Source organism: Hippocampus bargibanti, linkage group LG14 (genome assembly GCF_051943395.1).
Source record: "Hippocampus bargibanti isolate YZ-2025 linkage group LG14, ASM5194339v1, whole genome shotgun sequence".
Classification (NCBI taxonomy): Eukaryota; Metazoa; Chordata; class Actinopteri; order Syngnathiformes; family Syngnathidae; genus Hippocampus; species Hippocampus bargibanti.
In genome coordinates, this window is record NC_142747.1 from 9,252,087 (window position 1) to 9,272,335 (window position 20,249).

The 20,249-nt window shown below is 41.9% G+C and overlaps 3 protein-coding genes across 3 annotated transcripts in view; 1 reads left to right on the forward strand and 2 right to left on the reverse strand.

Moving 5' to 3' along the window:
• Window positions 1-2,944, reverse strand: part of veph1 (ventricular zone expressed PH domain-containing 1) — a 34,465-nt gene extending 31,521 nt beyond the window's left edge. Inside the window, exon 1 of the mRNA XM_089014631.1 lies at window positions 2,807-2,944. The gene's annotated coding sequence lies outside the window, so the exon portion shown is untranslated. The remainder of the gene's footprint in view (window positions 1-2,806) is intronic.
• A 2,059-nt stretch (window positions 2,945-5,003) lies between these two features.
• Window positions 5,004-15,380, forward strand: golim4a (golgi integral membrane protein 4a). The gene is made up of 16 exons (XM_089013861.1): window positions 5,004-5,591; window positions 6,992-7,066; window positions 7,172-7,221; window positions 7,426-7,479; window positions 7,557-7,707; window positions 8,095-8,177; window positions 8,355-8,438; window positions 9,778-9,957; window positions 10,053-10,328; window positions 10,547-10,800; window positions 10,865-10,941; window positions 11,031-11,089; window positions 12,432-12,650; window positions 12,800-12,868; window positions 12,967-13,059; window positions 14,627-15,380. The coding sequence occupies exons 1-16, from the start codon at window positions 5,405-5,407 to the stop codon at window positions 14,744-14,746; spliced, it is 2,031 nt and encodes a 676-aa protein (XP_088869987.1). The 5' UTR covers window positions 5,004-5,404; the 3' UTR covers window positions 14,747-15,380.
• Window positions 15,381-15,520: 140 nt separating this feature from the next.
• Window positions 15,521-20,173, reverse strand: LOC148888205 (uncharacterized). Its single transcript, XM_089013864.1, has 7 exons — window positions 19,504-20,173; window positions 18,590-18,719; window positions 17,871-17,964; window positions 17,447-17,577; window positions 16,865-17,007; window positions 16,599-16,796; window positions 15,521-16,446 (listed from the first exon to the last, which is right to left on the reverse strand). Exons 1-7 carry the CDS (start codon window positions 19,512-19,514, stop codon window positions 16,329-16,331), a joined length of 825 nt encoding a protein of 274 aa, XP_088869990.1. The 5' UTR covers window positions 19,515-20,173; the 3' UTR covers window positions 15,521-16,328.
• Between the last annotated feature and the right edge of the window lie 76 nt (window positions 20,174-20,249).

Below are 20,249 nucleotides of genomic sequence, written 5' to 3' on the forward strand. Positions count from 1 at the left end.
GCAAAGAAGAGCACTTTGGATAGCTGTCTGTCAGAATTGGCCATGGAACCCTGCCCGCGTTTCCTCAGTACCCACATCAGGAATCCGTGCTGGTATGTCTGCCTAGTAAAACCGAAGAAATAATGAAAAGGGAGATCACTGAAGGATACGTGGTTGATTGGCAGTGCAATAAAGTACACGTGTAGGGTGTGATTAGCTATGTGAAATAGTCAACATTATGTCACAGGAAACAAAATCCACCCATCCGTCCATTTTCCGATTCACTTTATCCCCACGCAGGTTGCAGGGGGTGTTGCAGCCTATACAGTGTTCCGAAAACTGCTTTTGCCTACAAAATCATTACTTGTGCAATTAAATTCTTAGTTTGAGAAAATATGGAAAATGGACATCAAATGTATTTTCTTGTTGAGAGAAAAAATGTATACTATTTCTTCAGACAGTATTTTCTCAACAAATCCTTATTTTGTCTCGCCAGTCTTCATTAAGGTCATGGCTACATTTTCATGTTTGTGATTCAAAACCAACTGAAGTGGAAGATTGTCCATTTTCAAACGATTTAAACTATCCGTTTGGTACTACTAATCAGCCGGCTGCAGCTGAGCGAGCGCAGGAATGCAACCTTTAAACACACACAAATTCCAGCCTGACACTCACCTTTGGATACCTCAGCAGTTTGCAAATAACATGATCAGCTTTGTATTTTTTGTTTTGTTTTTTTACACTGGGTCATGTTTAAGCACTGGAGCTATGCAAGCGACATCTTGCTGTCAAATGAATACTGTATTAAACTCACGAGCAATGAATGGGGGTATTACGTGGGGTCAGGGGGGTGATGGGTGGTTGATGCTGGAGGACCCCTGTGAGAGTGAGGGGGTATGGGAGGGCAATTCGACTTCAGGTCGCTCTTTTTCTGTCCATGTGGCCCCATTTGGCTTTCCTACTGTCTTCACTCAGCACACTGCTCGAGGGAGAACACTGGCTCTTTTGTAGCGCTGCGAAGACAGAACCCTCCCTCCTTCCCCACCCCGTTTCTGCACGTCTCACTGTTTCATTCAGCCCCGTCCAACTGTGAAATTTGCACCTGCATTGCCAGTGAAACGTCTTCCACGCATACAAAAATACTTTAAGGATGACATTATGTGTACACAATAATTATTTTGTACAATTTATAGTGCATTTACAAACCAAAGACAAGAGTTCACATCCAGTGAACATGTGACATCTCTGAGCGGACGTGGAGGAATGTATGTAAGATGTTTACCTCACAAACTATTGCCTAACACGGCTCAGTTGCCAAGGTCAGAGAGGAATTTAGATCAGAAAACAAGCACATATTTTTTTCTTTTTGGTTCTGTACAGAACTGCAACTAAAGTATGGACACCTGAAGTCAAACATTATAGCACGTGTTGCAGATTATTGGAACGTTGGGAAGTCAAAGCGAGAAATATGCATCCCTCCTTAGTTAATAAAAAAGTGAATATGTGAGCCGCTTGCTGGAATTTTCTACAAATGCATTTTTTAAATAGAATGCACAGTGTGAAATAAGCAGTCCAATAACAACACAGCAGTGGCATAAAGGCAAAAGTCAGTTTGCCAAACAAGATTTGCACACACATGTATATATTCCTCAGTCGAATAAATGGATAAATACAACATGAGTTGGCACTGTTTGTACGACAATCCTACAAATTCTAATTTCAAGCACTTTGAGTGAACTGTAGTCAAGTGGAGCACACTTCAGGTGATTAGTACAGAATCACATGGCCATCTAAGTGGAGCAACTCGCATATTTGGATTAGAACGGCTCTCGGGAGGTCACAATCACCCACCAGGCGCAAACAATACCATGATTCTGGATTACGATCATACTCCTTATCAATTGTATTCTATTTTCATGTTATCTTTATCCACCTGCAAAAATCCTGAGGACATCGCAAAAACGGGGTATTAAGTCAAAAGTTTTGTTAATCAAGGCACACAAATACTCTAACGTGTGTTTATTTGTAATCAAAATAAAGATAATTTATCAGAGGACACCCTGAACACATGTTTCAAAATATGCCTTGTCAGGTGAATATGTGCAGGGCCTGGCGATAAAACTGTGCTAACTTTTGCCAAGGATTACAAGGATATAGGCAAGTCACAAGAAGGTTGCCTTCAAGACGCCTCAATAGGAGTCAGTCTGCATGTGATTTAGGACAAAAGGGAAAGTTCTCCATTATTTATGTGGCTGTGACTAGTTGTGAATTATACGCTTACAAGAGCGGCAGAAAATAGCCTCATTAAAACTAGACCGAGCGAGAATCAAGCAAATAAATTGGGGAATACTTTCCCTCCCTCAGACAAGATAAAGACCGTTTTACTCTCACAATTGGTGCCCTTTGGGGATTATGTTTTGAGTCACATGCACTCCACATGAAAAATGGGCTGGGGTAAGGGGGGCTGAAAAATGTGAGTAATGTGACTGAACTGGCCTCTAAACTCCAAACACATTCCATTGGATTTAGGCGCCGAGGGGGCGACGGTTGGATGGAGGCAAAGCAGGTGGAGTACAACAGTATACGTACAGTCGTTTTCATAACAAGTTACTCTCATCTCCCCTTGACTATATATGACTGCTTAAAATTGTATCCCACGTCGCTGTCCTTCCCCAACCAATGCCTCTGCAACTAGCCAACTTTCCCAAAATCAAGCAACGTCGGCGACGTTCACGCCAATTGCCACCTCGCCTCGAATGTCAGCAAGCTGAGCAACATGCCAACCTGATTCGTCCTTTCCGAAACCCCACGGCGTCGCGACACTTACCTGCAGAAGAGCAGGCAGCCTGTGGAAGAATTAGCAGTTCATATGTGCCCAACAGCGATCACGCAAGACATAACAAGACATTTTTATCCGGTCTATCCATTCGTACAAGCTTCAAGTTCCCCCACAGTCTGAAGCCTGTTCAATCTCCACCGGCTATTATTGGAAAACGCGCCCTCGTGCGGTGAGAAAGAGGGCAGCCCGCAACAGGTGGACGGATGGAGGACAGGTTTGGATGCTGACTTCAAGGACGCCTGAAAGTCACCGAAAAAAACAATTGGCAACCCAGTATATTTGTGGGACAACTAAATTCTATTAAACATAGAAGTGGTGATTCAGTTACAATACTGTACTTGCAATGCATACAAAAACTATCCACACCCCTGTTCAAATGGCGAGTTTTTCTAACAGATAGACAGATAGACAGACAGACAGACAGGCAGGCAGGCAGACAGACAGACAGACAGACAGACAGACAGACAGATAGATAGATAGATAGATAGATAGATAGATAGATAGATAGATAGATAGATAGATAGATAGATAGATAGAAATAATAATAATAATAATAATAATACAGTGGGGCCTTGGCTTACGAACTTAATTGATTCCCAGATAGTGTATAAGGTGAAAAGTGTGTATCCCAAAAGAAAATATTCCCAAAGGAAAGCATTAAAATGAGAATAATCCGTTCCCAGGTCTCCACAAAATATAATTTTCAACTAAATAAGCCTTAAAACTATACACAACATACCTTATTCTATGTATAATAAATGTGCTATTGTGTTGTAATGAAATAAATACACTGCACTGTATAATAAAGTCAGTTTATTGACATTTGTGATGGTTGTTGATGGCTCTTAATTGACACCTGTTGCTTTCTGACTTGTAATGTCTTACGAAACCGAGGCATCACGTTATCATTCATCATGTTGATGATCCTCATAGCCACAGTCCTTTCTGGATGGAACTGTTCAATAAGAGCCTGCACATCACAAATTCTTCCATGCTGCTTTCAATGATCGAAGGGTAACATCATGCCAAGCCTTTTCTATCAGCTGAACACAATGATACTGTCACATTCCGAGCGTGACAGGGATAGTTGACTCGTCGGAACGTTAATAAAAGAGGTTGGATCCCTAAGCAGGCGGCAGAGACATAGGTGCTGGCTGAGATTTTATTACAACAAAAGGCGCGAGTCCGATGATACCACGGACCCGGAATGACGTGAAAAAAGAAGGCGGGCGGGGGCGATCCGTCCAGCCTGTCAAGCTAGGCAAAATAAAATGGCACGCAGGGTAAAAAAAACTCGCGATCCCGGAAAGCAAGAAATTTACGCAATCGCGGCTACCAATCACCACGGGCAAAGCAAACTCTTGTGCTGGCAAGTCCAAGACACTGGCGAGGCGCAAGGCGTCGTAATCATGTCACTGGTGAAGTGACAGCGACTCATTGAAATGTCCCAGTATCTGTGATTGGATTGGATTGGATTGGATTTGCCTTTATTAGTCTCACAGTGGAGAAATTTACATTTCACAGCAGCAAAGTGATGAAAGGAATGAAAGTAGAAAAACAAAATACATGATTAGGGGATTGACAGCAGCTGGCGGAGGTCAGACCGGCGGCCCCGCCCCAGCTGTCAACTCGCACGTGACAAATTCGGTGTCATTAGTCACGTGAAAGCATCGAGTAAATAACACCTTTGTGTAAAGCTTTGTTGCGAAGGATGGTAGCAATGGTGGACTTAGAATATCGGTACCGGGCTCTTTATTTGTAGAATGGTAGTAGAAAGTTACTCTCGGGGAAGTGACACACAGCATGTGTCAGCAATGTGTCAGCAATGTGTCAGGCTGAATTTCACATGAAAGCCGCGGTGCGCACCTGTGACGCCACAAACGCATACCTCGTTCGTGTTTGTCATAAATAAAGGTAAAGGTGAAAACAACCTGGACAAGTCGTTGATTTAATTAGTAAAACGTGCGTAGGTTATATAAAGTATGCTGGATTACACTGAAGTTCTATGAATGAAAAAGCAACCGTTTTCAGTGGCTATTAGAATATTCAAAACATACTGAGCACAGCAGATGGTACCTGTCTTTTTCAGTTTTGTCCAACTCGATCACGGGCTTCTTTTAAATGACATCTCTTTCTACCAATAGGGGCGTGAGTATGGTTATTTTTCGTCGGAAAGTGGGACTTCCTGTTTAGTTGAGGTTTAATGGCAGGGATCTACCGGGTTGACACGTAACTGAAGTTAAAGGTGCCGTGGAGGCCTTTGGCGATCCTGTATCTAACTTTTCCTGCACAACTTTTTTTTTAGGTTGCATTGGATAAAAAGAACTCTGCAACGAAGAGGAAGGAATGACTTTAGTGTTTCGCTACAGTGGGCAAACCCGGATCCCTCTAGGAAAAAATCTGAGCGATCACTTTGCTGAAAAGTATACCGTACGGAAGTAATGTTTACGTCAACTTTCCTGGCCTGCTTGGAAATGTTTCTGGAGTAAAGGCGTGAGGGGTAAGGTTGCGAATCGACTCGGGAAGTTTCCAGCAACAGAAACGGAGGCGATTCGCTCAAGCGGCGGGGAGGGGTGCGGGTCCAACATGGGAAACGGTGTGTGCTCCCGGAGGCAACGGAGGATTTTCCAGGTTCTCCTGCTTGTCACCGTTTTCTGCGGAATGATGTACGGCGGCATGGTGTCGTACGAGATGCACAAGGAACTGAAGAGGACACAAGCCATGGCACTGAAATACCAGCAGCACCAAGAGTCTCTGTCGGCTCAGCTCCAAGGTAAACAATGACGCTGACGTGTTTGATTCCGTTTTGCGCGTGACGTGATGCACCGCGATGCATTAAAAGTCCCTTAAGAATGTTTAAGGCTCGTTGTCAATTGTAGTTGTGTGACGCCATGGATACTTCGATGTGATGAAAGGCGAAACAATTAACCCGACTTGATTTTGTACTTGGGTTAAACTAAAGGGTCAAAATAAACGCCATTTCAATTTACTTAACCTGCTAACCAGTAAACGTCATTTTCTTTTATCTGCCGTCACCTACAACTACTATGGCAATAAACTAGAGTATTGGGTATCTAAGATGCCCACGGTCTGACACCAATTGTTGCCGCAATTAAGTAATTTGAGGAGGAAAGCAACACATCTGGATGCATTTGCCTTCAGTCTTGTTTTAGTTTTTGCTGTTGTTTTGTAGTGCCTTGTGCTGTCAACAATCGTCTGTCAAAACAGTTTGTAACTCCACAAACTTGACTTCAATGCGGAATGAAACATGGCATGACATTTATACCGCAAACCTGAAAACGTTGTCCAACTTCCTTTTACCCATCTTCCTATTACACGAGCAACCAACAATTTAGTGGACCAACAAACATACATAGATTAATGTTAACCTCATATGTGCACACATTAATGAAGAATCAGGGATTATTCTGATGCATTTGATTGGTTCTTTTATTCAATTATGTATTGAGACGTGCAGGCGAGAATGACGAGTACATACAGTTACGTAATTGATGGGCATGTGCATGGATTCTCTCAACTATAATCAACAATATTGATTGCAGGCATTTTTTAAATATAACCTTGGCAAACAAGCTTGTAAATGATTTACATTTGTACCTGTTAACCATTTGTCAGTGTGTTTATAGTTTTGACTCTTTAGTTCGTCTTTGATCTGTACAATTTTCAGAAAATGAAGAAAAATTGTTTTGCCCCGATCCCACATCAGCTGAAAAGCACTGAATCTGATAGAATAGAATGATAGAAAATAATAGGTGATAGAATATGGCTATGTTAATTGAAATACTCAAATAGTAGGCATAGGGAAGTTGGAGCCACTCAGCTGTAAGTACAGTGCACTATAGGCTGATGGTTGTTCACTGAATGACGGGGTGCTGTTTAATCTTCTGACTGACCAGGCTAGGATTTAGCAAAGAGCTCAACTACCAGCTAAGTGGATTGTGTCTTTCTTGCGGACAGAGGTAGTGAGCTGAAACATCTGCCACTGTTTGCCATAAAGCAGAAGTAGCAATGTGGTCAAAAGGACATATATTTTGTTTTTTTTTTTCATTGAATGATCGTTCAAAATCGTCACCTAGCAAAATCTCAATCGAACACTTTGCTTTGCCATCTTATTACAATGTTTCTCTACTCTTGCCATCTTCAAATTTATAGTAGTGTATGAGCATCGCTCAAGACTAGAGAAGTCTCTTCAGAAGGAGAGGATAGAGCACAAAAAGGCCAAAGAAGGTGAGGCAACTTGCGGGAACATCTAGTTCTGTCTTACACCGACAATTGAGGCGGAATTGTCAATATGGATATTTAGTTTGAAGGTGCTTTGTTTTCATTCTCCAGATTACCTGGTGTACAAACTGGAATCACAGCAGTCACTGAATAAGGAGAAGGTACTTTGGTTCCCCTCAGCATCTAAACCTTTATGTGGACGTGAAATTATTAATAATTTTTATTCTGACTAAAATTCTGATTGAAATATTTCGTCTTTGATTTCGTGCTCCTCTGCCTTTTATTGCTAAATGTGTGTGGTGTGTGACCCAATGACCGTTTCACCAGAAAGACATTTAAGAGGCGTGTGATTTTGTTTTTAACAGCAAGACTCCAGCAGCAAACTCAGCTCACTGCATGTACAACATCAGATGCTCAGGGTTTGTCCCACCGTGGATTCTCCAATATTCCTCAAGGAAAACGAAGGAATGACCCCATACTTGCGCTTGTCTCTCAGAACCAGCACGAGGACTTGAAGAAGCAGTATAACGACCTGCAGGAGCAACATCACATCCAAGGAAATGATCACAATCGACTGCTGGATGAGCACAAAGAGCGCTACGAAAAAATGCAGCAGGTCAAAGAAAGGGAGGTAGCCCAACTTAAAGGTGCTAATTTTATTGTTTGTCGAGAATATTAATTGTACAAGGTCTGTTTTTCCACATGTTGTTGAGCCACCGCTGCAAGTCGCGCTTTCAATATCTCTGCTTTGTTCCCACTTCTGACATAATCAGGAACCGCAAGTCAACTGAAAATCTTTATTTATTTATTTATTTATTTATTTATTTATTTATTTATTTATTTGTTTTTGTTTATTGTAATGTATTTATTTTATCTATGTATTTATCTTATTATTAAATGTATTTATTTATTTGAATTGTTATGTATAATGTATTTATTTTATTTATGTATTTATTTATTTACGTATTTATCTATTAATTAATCTATTTGTTTTTTGTTTGTTTATTGTTAAACGCTCCCTCTTCTCCCCACAGACAATGTCTATAACCTCAGAGAGGAAAATAAGCACCTGAGAAAAGCCCACCATGACATTCACATGCAACTGCAGGATGCTCAGGTAAAACCTCTGATCTCCTTTTTTCACTTATTGCCTCATTTTTAATCACATGTTAAAATCAGTGCTCTTCTTAGTGTGTTTAGTTAATACAGAACGTCACATTCGTGTTTTGTCTTTTGTGGTGAGCCCGTCTGTCATGTGGTCACGGCATCGATTGTGTGGCCCTCATGTGTTCAGGTGAGGCATCAAGACCTAAAGACGGCGCATGATCAGATGGCACTGTCACTCGAAGACCACAAGAATGCACTCGCGGCAGCTCAGGTCGGCACAAAAGTCCAGTTTGAACAGTGTATTTTTTCCTTCCTTTAAAAAAAAATCATGTTAATCTTATGATTTATGTTGGGGTAATTCTCTATACGAACATCTTTAAACATCTTTTTGCATCGTTTTGTTTTTCTTGGACTTCCTGATACGTCATATCCTATACATCACATCCCATATGTCACATCCTGTCCGTCATATATAAATGCTCTCCCAGCGCGTCTTATCTTCCACTTTCCTCCCTGTCTCTCCTCAACCAACCTCACAATGTCCCTGCTGTCTACAAGATTAAAATAATTTATTCTGTTCAACACCTGGCTTCCTGCTGATTTCACCATCCCACTTCTAACACCCTGAAGAGCGATGAACCAGGAACGAACGATCACTTTTAACCTATCAATTCATTTTGGAAAACATCCACTTTTTTATTTTTAAATTACCTTCTGTACAGACGCTCCCCACCTTACAAATGAGATATGTTCCGAGCGGTCGTTCGTAAGGTGAATTTGGTCTTAAGTTGCTTCAGTGCTATATTTTGATTGTAATGTATGTTGAAGTCAAACACTGAACGGGGAAGTATAAAACACAGATGGTCTAACAGTCGTAAAATAAGTTCACACCTACTGTAGTACGACAACATATATTCTTGCGTCCTCAGTAAACCATTACTGAAGCTGCTGGCATGTAACTGGTAAGAGGGATTTCCTCCCCGCCTACATCCTCTACACAGCCAATCGTAAGTGAGTTCAGTGGATTGGGGCCTGAACTCGTTGGCAACACTTCAGCATAGTCGGGTGCTGATTTATCAGCCTTAATGTCCGTTGCGTAGCCAATCGCAAGCGAGCTCGGCCACAAAAAGGGGTGCAATCCAAAATCTAATTTACAGCATCTCTGTCCAAACATTTTTCGACATACAGGACCTGCAAACATGTTCATATGTACCGTTTTTCATAACTCGAATGTTCGTCAGTCTGGCAGCTTCTGTTTGCTGATTTACAAACTGTGAAACGACAACATAAACACATTTATTTACTGTTTAGTATCAGCGTTATTTAACACATTCAAGTACATTCCCCCAGCAAACACCAATCAAGTCAATGAATTTTATTTGTGACAACATAAATTATAAATGAGCATAACTGTATCCGTTGGACAATTCACAGCCACGATTCCACCTGCACTGCCTTTGATGTGTTTTTACTATTCTCGCAACAGTTGGAACCAGTTAACCTTTTTTCTCATTATATGAACCTGGAACTCACATATTCATTTCTTTTCATTATGGCTTTAATGGATAATGTGAGATGCAAAACATTTGACCTTCTGTGTGGTCTTGTAGGTACAAGTCAATCAATACAAAGATCTGAAAGAAACTCTGAACAAGGCACCGAACTTGAGACAGGCCGAGCAAAACTCTGTGGTGCAGCAACCAGATCCCAAATCCCATACGACCTTTGTCATCGGGCAGCCAAATGAGGTGTCGGTTGTGAAAGGGGACGACCAGGATACTGCGTCCAGGGTAATGTGATGGTTTTTTCGTGTGTGTTTTTTTTTTTTACTAAAACCCTTTTTTACTAAAAGACAGTCTGCATTCACATCAACATTTTGTTTCAGCTGGACCAGCAAGAGAAAGACAGCCATTCTCAATCGGAAGTCCAGTCTCACCCCACCATGTCGGAGCACACATTGTCCGAGAAAGAGGAGGATGGGGACGCAGAGAGGAAGAGGGAGCTGGCTGAGGAGGAGATGGCCCAAGCGGGACAGCCTCAAAAGCTCGAGGAGGATGACCCGGATCAACAACAGGAGGAGGAAAAAGAGGACGTGGAAGACGAACATGAACCGGAGCTGCCAGACGAGAACGCCTTGGATGGCCAGATGCATCAGCTACATGTCAGAATTTATTTACTTCTCTGGACTTCATCATCCTCAATATATTTTACAGTATTTAAATTTCATCCTTTTCAAAACAATTATTCATATTTTTCTAAATATTGATTTAGTTCGCTGAAGAAGCAATTTGGATAAGAAGCGAAACGTCCGACACCTTCAAAGAAGTACAGATCACGGCTGAAGAAACCTTTTCATCTAAATATTGATTTGTTATCCAGTCCCGGCAAGATGGCAACAGTGACTTGGAGGGCGCCAAATCCGCTTACGAGCAGCAACAGGAGCAGCAGCGCCTGGAGGCTCAAAAGGCCGCAAAGCGGCAGATGATCCAGTTGCGACAGGACTCCCTGCAGATGCAGAGAGAAAGACTGCTGAGGGAGAGGGAGGCGAAGCTGAAGGAAGAGCACGAGAGGGAAAAGCGGCAGCATGAGGAAACAGACCGACGGGAGAAGCTGCTCAGAGAAGCCCACCAAAGGTAATCAAAGGAAATCAGCATACCTTTTTTCAGGAGATGTGAAATTTCACATCTTTGTTCCCAGGATGAAGGCCGAATATGAAAACATGGACCATCATCTTGACCATCGAGAAGAACCGCATCACGTTGACAATAAAGAAGGTAAAACCTGCCTTTCTTGCTGCCCATCTTTGTGTCTTTGGAGCTTGTCAGATTAGCTCATTCACTTCATTCATTTTTTCCCTCCCCAGAGAAACATTCTCTATTCTTACACGGCAACATGAAGGTGCCACAACATCATCATCAGCAGGTGACTTGTTTGTCTGTATTTCTGCTAGCCCATCTGGCTTAATTCATTTGCTGCCATTCACAAATTTGTTCGGGTTTTGGTTTTTCTTGCGGGTGGTGATGGTGGTGGTGGTGGTGGTGGGGGGGGGGGGGGGGGTTGATCAATTGCTGGTAAGTCCTCTGACCATGATTTTCATGATTTTCCATTCCACGAGTGGCCAGCATTTGCGTTTTGTCAATTTTAGCGCTTTGTTACATTTTCAGATCGTTAAAGTGCTATATAAACCAATATGTATGTATTGCATTGTATTTTGGACAGCCGTCCACTTTTCAAGCTCAGATAACCCCAGACCCATACAACTTAGGAATTAACTATTTTTTCTAATGAAAGAAGGGAGTCTCGGATTTATTACGCTGAATTGAATGTTTATGTAGTCCTAAAAGTCAATATTCTGTGGGTCCTGCAATTTGAGTGAAAATGACAAAAACCCCGGCACTGTAGTGGGCACATTTTGGCACATCGTCTGGCAGTGAATGAGTTAACTTGCAAAATCCCGATAAAACATTATTTTCTACTAAGTAAGCCTTAAAACTACACACAACAAAACCTTATTTTATGTATAATAAATGTGCTATTGTATTGTAATTAAAGAAATAAACTGTACTGTATCATAAAGTTGTTTTATTTACCTTTGTGATGGCCGTTGATGTAGTTGCCTCTTGATGATATCCGAGTAAAGTTGCCGTGCTTTCTCTGCGATGATACCCTCACACAATGTCCCCTGCCTCAACCTCTTCAATTGCCTGAGACTGTTGCTTAGACAACACAGAAACACCCTTAGCCACACGTAGCAATGGTCGACTTAGCATACTGGTAGTGGGACGCTAAGTCACACAAACGCACACCTTGTTCCTGTTTCTCGATGATCTTCTTCTGCTCGACCGTAATTTTGTTTTGTGTCCTCTTCGGCTGAACACTAGCCTGTGGTGGGGTCTTTTTCGCTCCCATAATAGCAAATGTATCTTTGGTAACAAACCACGTATCCCACATATGCACGCAGAGAAAGCCACGCAGCCACGGTGGCGCTGTTCGGCTGTCTGGTTTGGTGTTCTTCCGCCAAAAACTAGTCCGCCAGCCGTTGTGGTGCCCCGTGTTTCGCGAAAACAAGTTTGTATGCCAAGAATGTATTCTTACGAATTTAATGTTTGTATGGCGAAGAGTTCATTAGCTAAAGCTAAGCCGAGGTATCACTGTATATTCAAATGCCATGGCTTTGACTGCTCTAAAGATTTTCAAAATAAAAGTCTGGATATGTATGACATTAACCATTGTGTCCTTTGTGTACTTCTTTCCTCCACGTCAGGGGGTCATCGGCGGCGGTGAGGTGGACCCCAAGGATGACCCCAACAACCAAGGAGAGGATGAGTTTGAGGAAGCAGAGGAAGACCACTCACGTCACCACCAAGTTCCGGAGGATGAGGTGGCTGAGGAGGACGAGGAGTTGGAGGAGCCGGCAGCACATGCTCAACACGTCAACTCGCACCACGGCCCTGAGCATCCCGCTATGGAGGATGAGCTGGTGGTGAGTTGACGTTGAGATGAACAACTGGAATTGATCCAGAATTGATGTGAAGATAGTTTTATTTTCAAGGGCAACACGATAACAATGGTATTGATACAAAAGGCTCCATCATCTCATGTTATCATGCGTGCGTATGTGTGTGTTGCCAGATTGCTGGAAACCCCGATCAGCAGGAAGACGATCTTGACGACCAGTATCAGGAGGACGTCGAGGAGGAGGTTGTTGTTTTTTTCTATAATTTTTTTAAGACTAAATAAACCTGAACGAATGTGCACATTTATGCTATTGTATATCTTATGCCTCTGTGACTGTGAAGGCACAGGAGAACATTGCCGGTGAGAAGAAGCAGAGGGAGGACCAAGTGGAGGAGGATGGAGAGGAGACGTACAACGAGGAGAACATAGAAGAGGTGGGTTACTAGAAAGTTTGCACCATATTATTTTGTTAAATCGGGGGGGGGGGTCAGTTGTCTACTATACTCTCATTTATGGATTTTGCTTTGTGCGTTGAGACAAAATGATAAACCTTCTTTCTGTGCTCCAATTAAAAAATACTGCACCTTGTAAAAAAACATACCATTATTTTGCTTTCAAGGGAAAAACAGGTCATTAAACGAATGACTTTGGTGCCCCTAATTTTTGTGGAAGGTACCATATTCTCCGGTGTATAAGGCGCACCATAGTATAAGGTGCGCCCCCAATGAATGGTGGATTTTCGCGTTTTTCCATATCGTGTATAACGCGCACCGGACTATAAGGCGCACCTTCAATGAATGGAAAAACGTTTTCCAAATATAATGTATGAATATATAAATGTTTTGCAAATACAGTAAAGTCTCGTTATATCGATATTCAAGGGAGTCCGAAAAAAATATCGATTATAACCGGGACTATCGATATATCCGACCCTGTTTGCATGTAATTTTCTCCGTGCGTGCATAGAAATAGTATCGATATAACCGGGACTATCGATATATCCGATATCGATATAACGAGACTTTACTGTATAAGGCACATTCATTATAAGGCGATACAGTACAGGCTGGGGTTGTGCCCTACTTCTTCTGTGGGGAGAAATGGAGTCGATGGCTGCTGACAGTAGTTGCGTGACCTGTTGTGTGCATCTCCGTTTAAAGCACAGAATCATCTTTTGAAGAAAATCAAGGCTCTTGGGTGCGCTTTATACCAGTGTTTGAAATAGCGTCTGCCCGGTGGCCCGGGGCGTACAACTTTTACGTCGGGCGTACAACTTTCAAAACGTCTCGGCCCGGATAGCCGACATACTTTTTTTCAAATCAAACTTTTGTTTTATTAAATAAAGTAAAAGCCCCAAACAAAACGCTACAAGCCACGCGGACTCCTGTTTCTCAGCAGCTAACAAAACGCTCAAGTACACTTTTCAGTCAGGGTGTAGTCCGAAGCACGAAACAGGCTTCTGATTGGCTGCCGGTGCCGCGTATGCAAATTGCCAAACGAACGTTCGTTTGGCAATTTGCATATTTTGATTTGCTTTGAGCAGACAACACAACTCAAACATTGCATTGTGCACCATGACGACAAACCACATCTGGAGCAAAATCTTCAGCATGGGTTATTTACCATAAATTGGGCAAGGGAGCATTTGTGGTGGGTATTTCCTTAATTTAAAAAAACCCTTTATACTTCGCAACAATGTTTTTTTTTTTTGCGATTAGACATCTTTTTGTGTTTTAAGTTGTGAAAAATGGGGCAGGCAACTTTATGGCCGGGCCGGCAAGTTTTCAGAGTTGTCTGCCCGGGTGTCCACTAACTTTTTGTCATGTGTGTCAGACACTGTTTATACACTGGAAAATACGTTTTGTAGAGTGTAGCAGTCTATTACAAATGTAGATTGTGGGAGTGGAGACATTATCCGTCTCTGGGTTTCTTGCTAAACTGTTTTGAAATGTTGTTTGCTTGTTGTTTGCATATGTGACAGTGAAGTGCACTTGTACGCAGGGACCACACAAGGAAGAACCTCACAGAAAAGACACTGAGGAAGAAAATTACGAGGAAGACGAAGGCGAGGAAGCCGGGCCCGGTCAAGACAAAGGAAATATTGGACGGGCAGAGATGTGAATCTGAAATAAACACTGTAAGGTTCTTCTTTCTTGTTCCTAAAAAAGAAGCTAACAGCCATCCAGTCCAGACTTCAGGAAGGAACGTTTGGATCAAAAGTCCGGAGACAATAATGGTGAAAGCTTATGACAAAACTGATATGCTTTCACTGCGAAGTGAAATGGGTGGAGATGGTTTGCTGTACAATGTTGTCATTTTGATACATTCGTGCATTCTACGTTTTCAATGCACACATGCAAAGAATGTAGTTTCATCAAGATGGCTGCAATATTCTAGTATCAAGAAAGTCAAAATATGAATCTGGCATTTCAATCAATCAATTGTTGTTTTATTTATTATCGATTGATTGTTACGCCTTTGACAATCAGGCAAGGTACAATTTAAAGTTAATTTTGTCACACCAACATGTGCCTTTGCTTTCCTATGTCTCCTCCAGGTTATTTCGCATTTCCGAATGTGCATGTAAGGGAAAGTGAACGAATGCATTCTGCCTCATCAGATAACTGTTCATGGGTCAGTCATTTCAAGTTGCTCGTCAACAAATCTTTTTACATTTTTAAGTCCATGTACAAAAAAAACATGCTGTTTGTATATTTTACACCTATATTTGAAGTAAAGGTTGGATGTCAATGAATTGTGTTTTGTGTGTAATTAAGCTGACTTCACCTGTAGTATGGTTTGCTGGTAATTGCTGTCGCTGTGAGTGTTATTTTCAACATTTGACAATAATGGATTCTTAGTTTCTTTTAAGTAATTAAAATAAATTATCATACTACCTGCCTATGATATTGGGGAGCGTTCTGTACCCCAAAGTTGGCTGTGATAGGCTGAAACTGAACCGTGACCCTTAAAGGGATAAGCAGTGGAAAACTGAAAGGATGATGAAATAATTCAAAATGATAATTATCATCCCCGTTGATTCACATTTTGATTGGTTTATTTGAGTCGCCGTCAAAAAACATATCTTTGTAAAAACAGGCATGTAAAAAGGCATGTAGACCTCCTGAAGGTCTTTGTCATGATGCCAAAAGAAATGTTAAATAATTTTGTGTTTTCTGGATTTTGGATGCGAGAAAGGTACGCATTTCTCCCCATCCAAAACAGTAGAGTTGGGCGACCACTAATAGACTCTGAGAAGGTGATTGCAACCACCTGGGAATGGCCAATTGCCGCTGGGATCTGATTGGCCAGAAGCTCAGGTGAAGCACCTTTAAAACCAGACTGAGCCAGTTACTTCGAGGAGGAAGAAGAGGGACAAAGGACAACCTGGAGAGCAGTGTTACCTGGGGTCTGCCGAAAACTGATATCAACTTCAAATAAAGAAAACTCACAATACCCTTCCTGCATCTGGCTGAGTGAACTTTTATCAACTTTCCACCTGCTTGCTGTCTCGCCGCACGACAGTTTTGTTCAAGTCATTGTCAGATTGACAAGATTCAACCATAAACGCTTAAACCTGAAAAAAAACCTGCCCACCAGTGTATTTTAGATATGATGGTTGTGGCACATTAAATGTAAAACAAAAAGAGATTTGGGTGTTTTCTCCTCTGAGTATGTGTGAGTCTTATCTTCCTACAAAATCTCACAAAATGTTGCACATCCTTGTGATTAGTGGGATGTGGAGTCCAGTGTGGAGACTGTCTTCCAAGAGCATAGGGACTCCATCGAGAACCTCAAGATTTGGCAAGCAGGAGAACACACTGCGCGAAGACACACAACGGAGGAGTATCAGAAGAACCCATGATTGGGGGATGCAGTCTTTTAGATCGAAAAGTATATCCTCCAGAGTACGACATGAAGTAACATGATAACACATTAAAAAAACATATTTGTGTTTTGTGTATATTCTCACCGTGCACGGTAGTCCTGAGAAAAGGTCACTGGGTTGAGAGTCATGTTTAAGGATTGCAGAGGACTGTTCTTCAATAGGTCCAATCCACCCAAGGAGCTAATGGCATTCTCAGACAAGCAAAGTTGCTCCACGGCTGGAAGTTTTGGCAACTGGTGCAAAGACACCAGATGGTTCCGGTGCAGATTTAACACTCTGCACCTGAAAAGAGAAGACATTTTTTTTGCTTATATCTATTACTCGGGAAAGGAGGCGATGCATTTCTATACCTTGGCAGGCGGACTGAATTCAGGTTTCTAAGAGAGTTGTTGACCAGCTGCAGTTGCTCTACGCGGATCAACCTGCGGAGAATGCGGAGGAAGTTTTCTTCTTGGAAGGCGTCGCCCAAATCCTGGTAGGAGAGATTCAGCTCCTTTTGGGGAGGCAGCAAGTTGGAAAGGAAAATATATCTTGAGATAACTTCAATTGAGTAGTTCATATTCTAGAAAATAACGAGTAAGTGAAAGGATGAAAACAACCGATGGATAATTACTGATATCTCGGAAAAAGACAAGATCCCTACATAAGCTGTGTAGAATGACCAGGATGGCAGAGGCTAATGTATAAATCAAAGAAACTATTTGAATTAGTCAATAAAAGCTCATCAGGAAGACTTGTGTAGAAGATTTACCAGTTTCATAGGAAAACAAGCAATGGCAAGTTGGGATCAGACTATTGTTGGTGGGGCCTAGTCAGGAGTCTTAAGACTTGTCGAGGGCAAGCAATCCGCTGCAACTCTGCGGAGGTTGTAGCTGCTCCCAACCTGTCACATTTACTTCTGTCGCACATAACACAAAAGTGTCATGACTCACCAGACAGTTTTCCCAATTCTCCTGTTGTCTCTCTTCCCATCTCTGCCCCTCCTGTCTCCTCCTCTTGCGCCGCCATCTGTCCACACTTGCTGAATCAGCCTCTCTTCGAAAAAGCTGCTCATCGGATGGCCCTTTGGGTGACGGAAAGCATCTTTTTATCTTCTCTGACAATCTGATTCAAAAAGCAGTGACTGTGAGAAGAGTTATCCAAAGTCAGCTTATCGATGCTGATTTGGGGAAGAAGTTAAAATGAATGTAGCAATACCCTCCTAGTACACATGTAAACAAAACAAGCCTGTAAAATGAACCTTTTTTATATAGACCTTTCAAATATAAATAATGATCTAAGTATGACTCACTGTAGACATACAGCACACTGCGGCAAAGTAGAACCACAGTGACAGCATGTCTTACTGACGTTTACCTTCTCGGACCCTGGGGCAGGTCAGCTGATCTCCGGTGAGGTCACACTGCGGCAGGTGATGCCACGAGGCAAACTGGAAGCGGCTGGATGGAAGCTGTGTACAATAGAGAAAACCATGCGCAGGCCTGAGGCATGGAATGAGTCAACCTTTCAGCCCTCAAATGGAATTGTAATTCCCTATCAAATGACATTTCTTCTCATTGGCTTAATCTTGTGATACTGTAAAGCTTCCACTTAAAAACTGCATATACTATCATATATAGGCCAAAGAATGTTAATGTAAAAAGCAAATAGTGAGAATACGGCAAGTAATGAACAGAGAAAAAGGGCCGAAAAAATATCAAGCAGGAGGAATCCATCCCTATAACGAGAAAAAATAAAACATGTTGTAATATGTCGACTTACTATAGTGATGTTGACATCAATCATCGTCATTAAGAGCACAACTACTCATACATGCATATTTGTGTACCCATACTGCATTGCAAGAGATAATAACATTGTCACTTGTCTTGAAACTGATATTTTGCAGACACTTGATGTAGGTTAGAGTTCATCTTGCTGCACAACAGACACGGATAACAAACATGATTCCCACTACTACACTACGTACACTGTATATGGCTGATGGGAGAATAAGAAAGTATCGTACATAGGAGAGAAAGACGCACATCAGACTGAATGAATGTTTTGTGCATATGTGTCAGCCAGCCACTTACTGGTGTCAATCCAAGTCCAGAATCAGGACTCTGGTGCACGGTGGCATGCAAGTGTGCCACACCGAGTTCGGAATAATGGGACAAGTAGGATTTGGGGAGGCTTTCACTGAGAGTGTTCACGCCTGAAGAACTGAAAGGAGAACAAGAAGAGCATAAAGTTGTTCGCAACGACAGCTCTGGTGTGCAGGGAGAACCTGACCACCTGCCAAGTGGTTGAGTTACAGCCTGGGACACCTGAGGAGGTCTGCCGCTGGTTATGAATAGTGTGTGTGTGCGTGTGTGTTTGTCCCTCTATAATTGATTACATTCAATGCAAAGTGGTGCCTTTGCAATCAACTACTTTTATGTCCCCATAACGACTACTTTACATGCATTTAGTGTGCGATCTAACCAGACTATTCAAAGATAAACGGGTCACTTTTAAAGTTGCTGCCAAAATATAGCATACCATTAATGACTTGTCATTTGTGCCGACTGAAAGAAAATACCGTATTTTCCGGTTTATAAGGCGCAACCCCAATCAATAGTGTATTTTCAAACTTTTTCTATATACCTGTATAAGGTGCATCGGACTATATATATATATATATATATATATATATATATATATATATTTTCCAAATATAATATATTATAAGGCGCTACAGTAGAGGCAGGTGTTACTTCAGAGGGAAATGAAGTCAGTGGCTGCTGACAGTAGTTGTGAGACCTGTTGTGGCTCAATACTGTATTACCTCACATATAAGGTGCACCGGCATATAAGGTGCAAGGTCATTTTATGAAGAAAATGATGGCTTTTGGGTGCGCCTTATACACCGGAAAATACAGTAATAAAAACAAACGCAGTTACTTCAAGCTGCGCTTTAGAGGGGATCCGATATTTGGCACCAAATGTAATAGTGGTGTGAGCTCACCTCTCTGACATGTCCCAATCGTCTACCGGAGAACTCTTGTAGCCTTTAACAAGACATTGTGGGTCGTCTCATCGGGCTGTGCAAAGATGCGGCCATGACCCATGGAGGCGATATTTTGTGTTGGTGTTCTCTGCCAGCAACTCCTCCCGCCCCTGAGCTACCTCAGTCAGGTGAGACGCTCCGACTGGTACTGGACTGTTGCTCCTGCGTTGTCTAGCAACCGTGTTCAGCGAGCAAGGTAAAAAAAAAAATCACAATCAAGGTGGAAAATAACCTAATTTGACACTTTGATTACCTTAGCCGAAGAGAGATGACAGGAACATAATAGACGAAGGACTTGTTCCATTTATTTATTAATTTTCGGTGTACTGAATTGCCTTCTTTGTTGTATAACGGTCTGCTGCAGGTTCATGTCTCATATTACCGGAGGATTAATTTGCTTTGAATGTGGGTCCATGTTCCTGTTTCAAATATATTAAAAATGTTCCCAATCGAATTTTCAAAATGTATCTCATTTGAAAGCTGCCATAATGCAGTGTGAAACGAGGGATACATTTCATGCCATTTTGTTTTGGGGGCAACGGGAGGCCACCAAATAGGTCAAAATCAGCTGGGATTAGGTCCAGCCCACCAATGACCTGAAAGACTGACAAGAGCTATTGAAAATCGATTGATGAATGGTAAGCAAGATAGCATAAAATAAATATCAACATCTGAGTCATATTTTTTGGTGGGCATTTCCACCA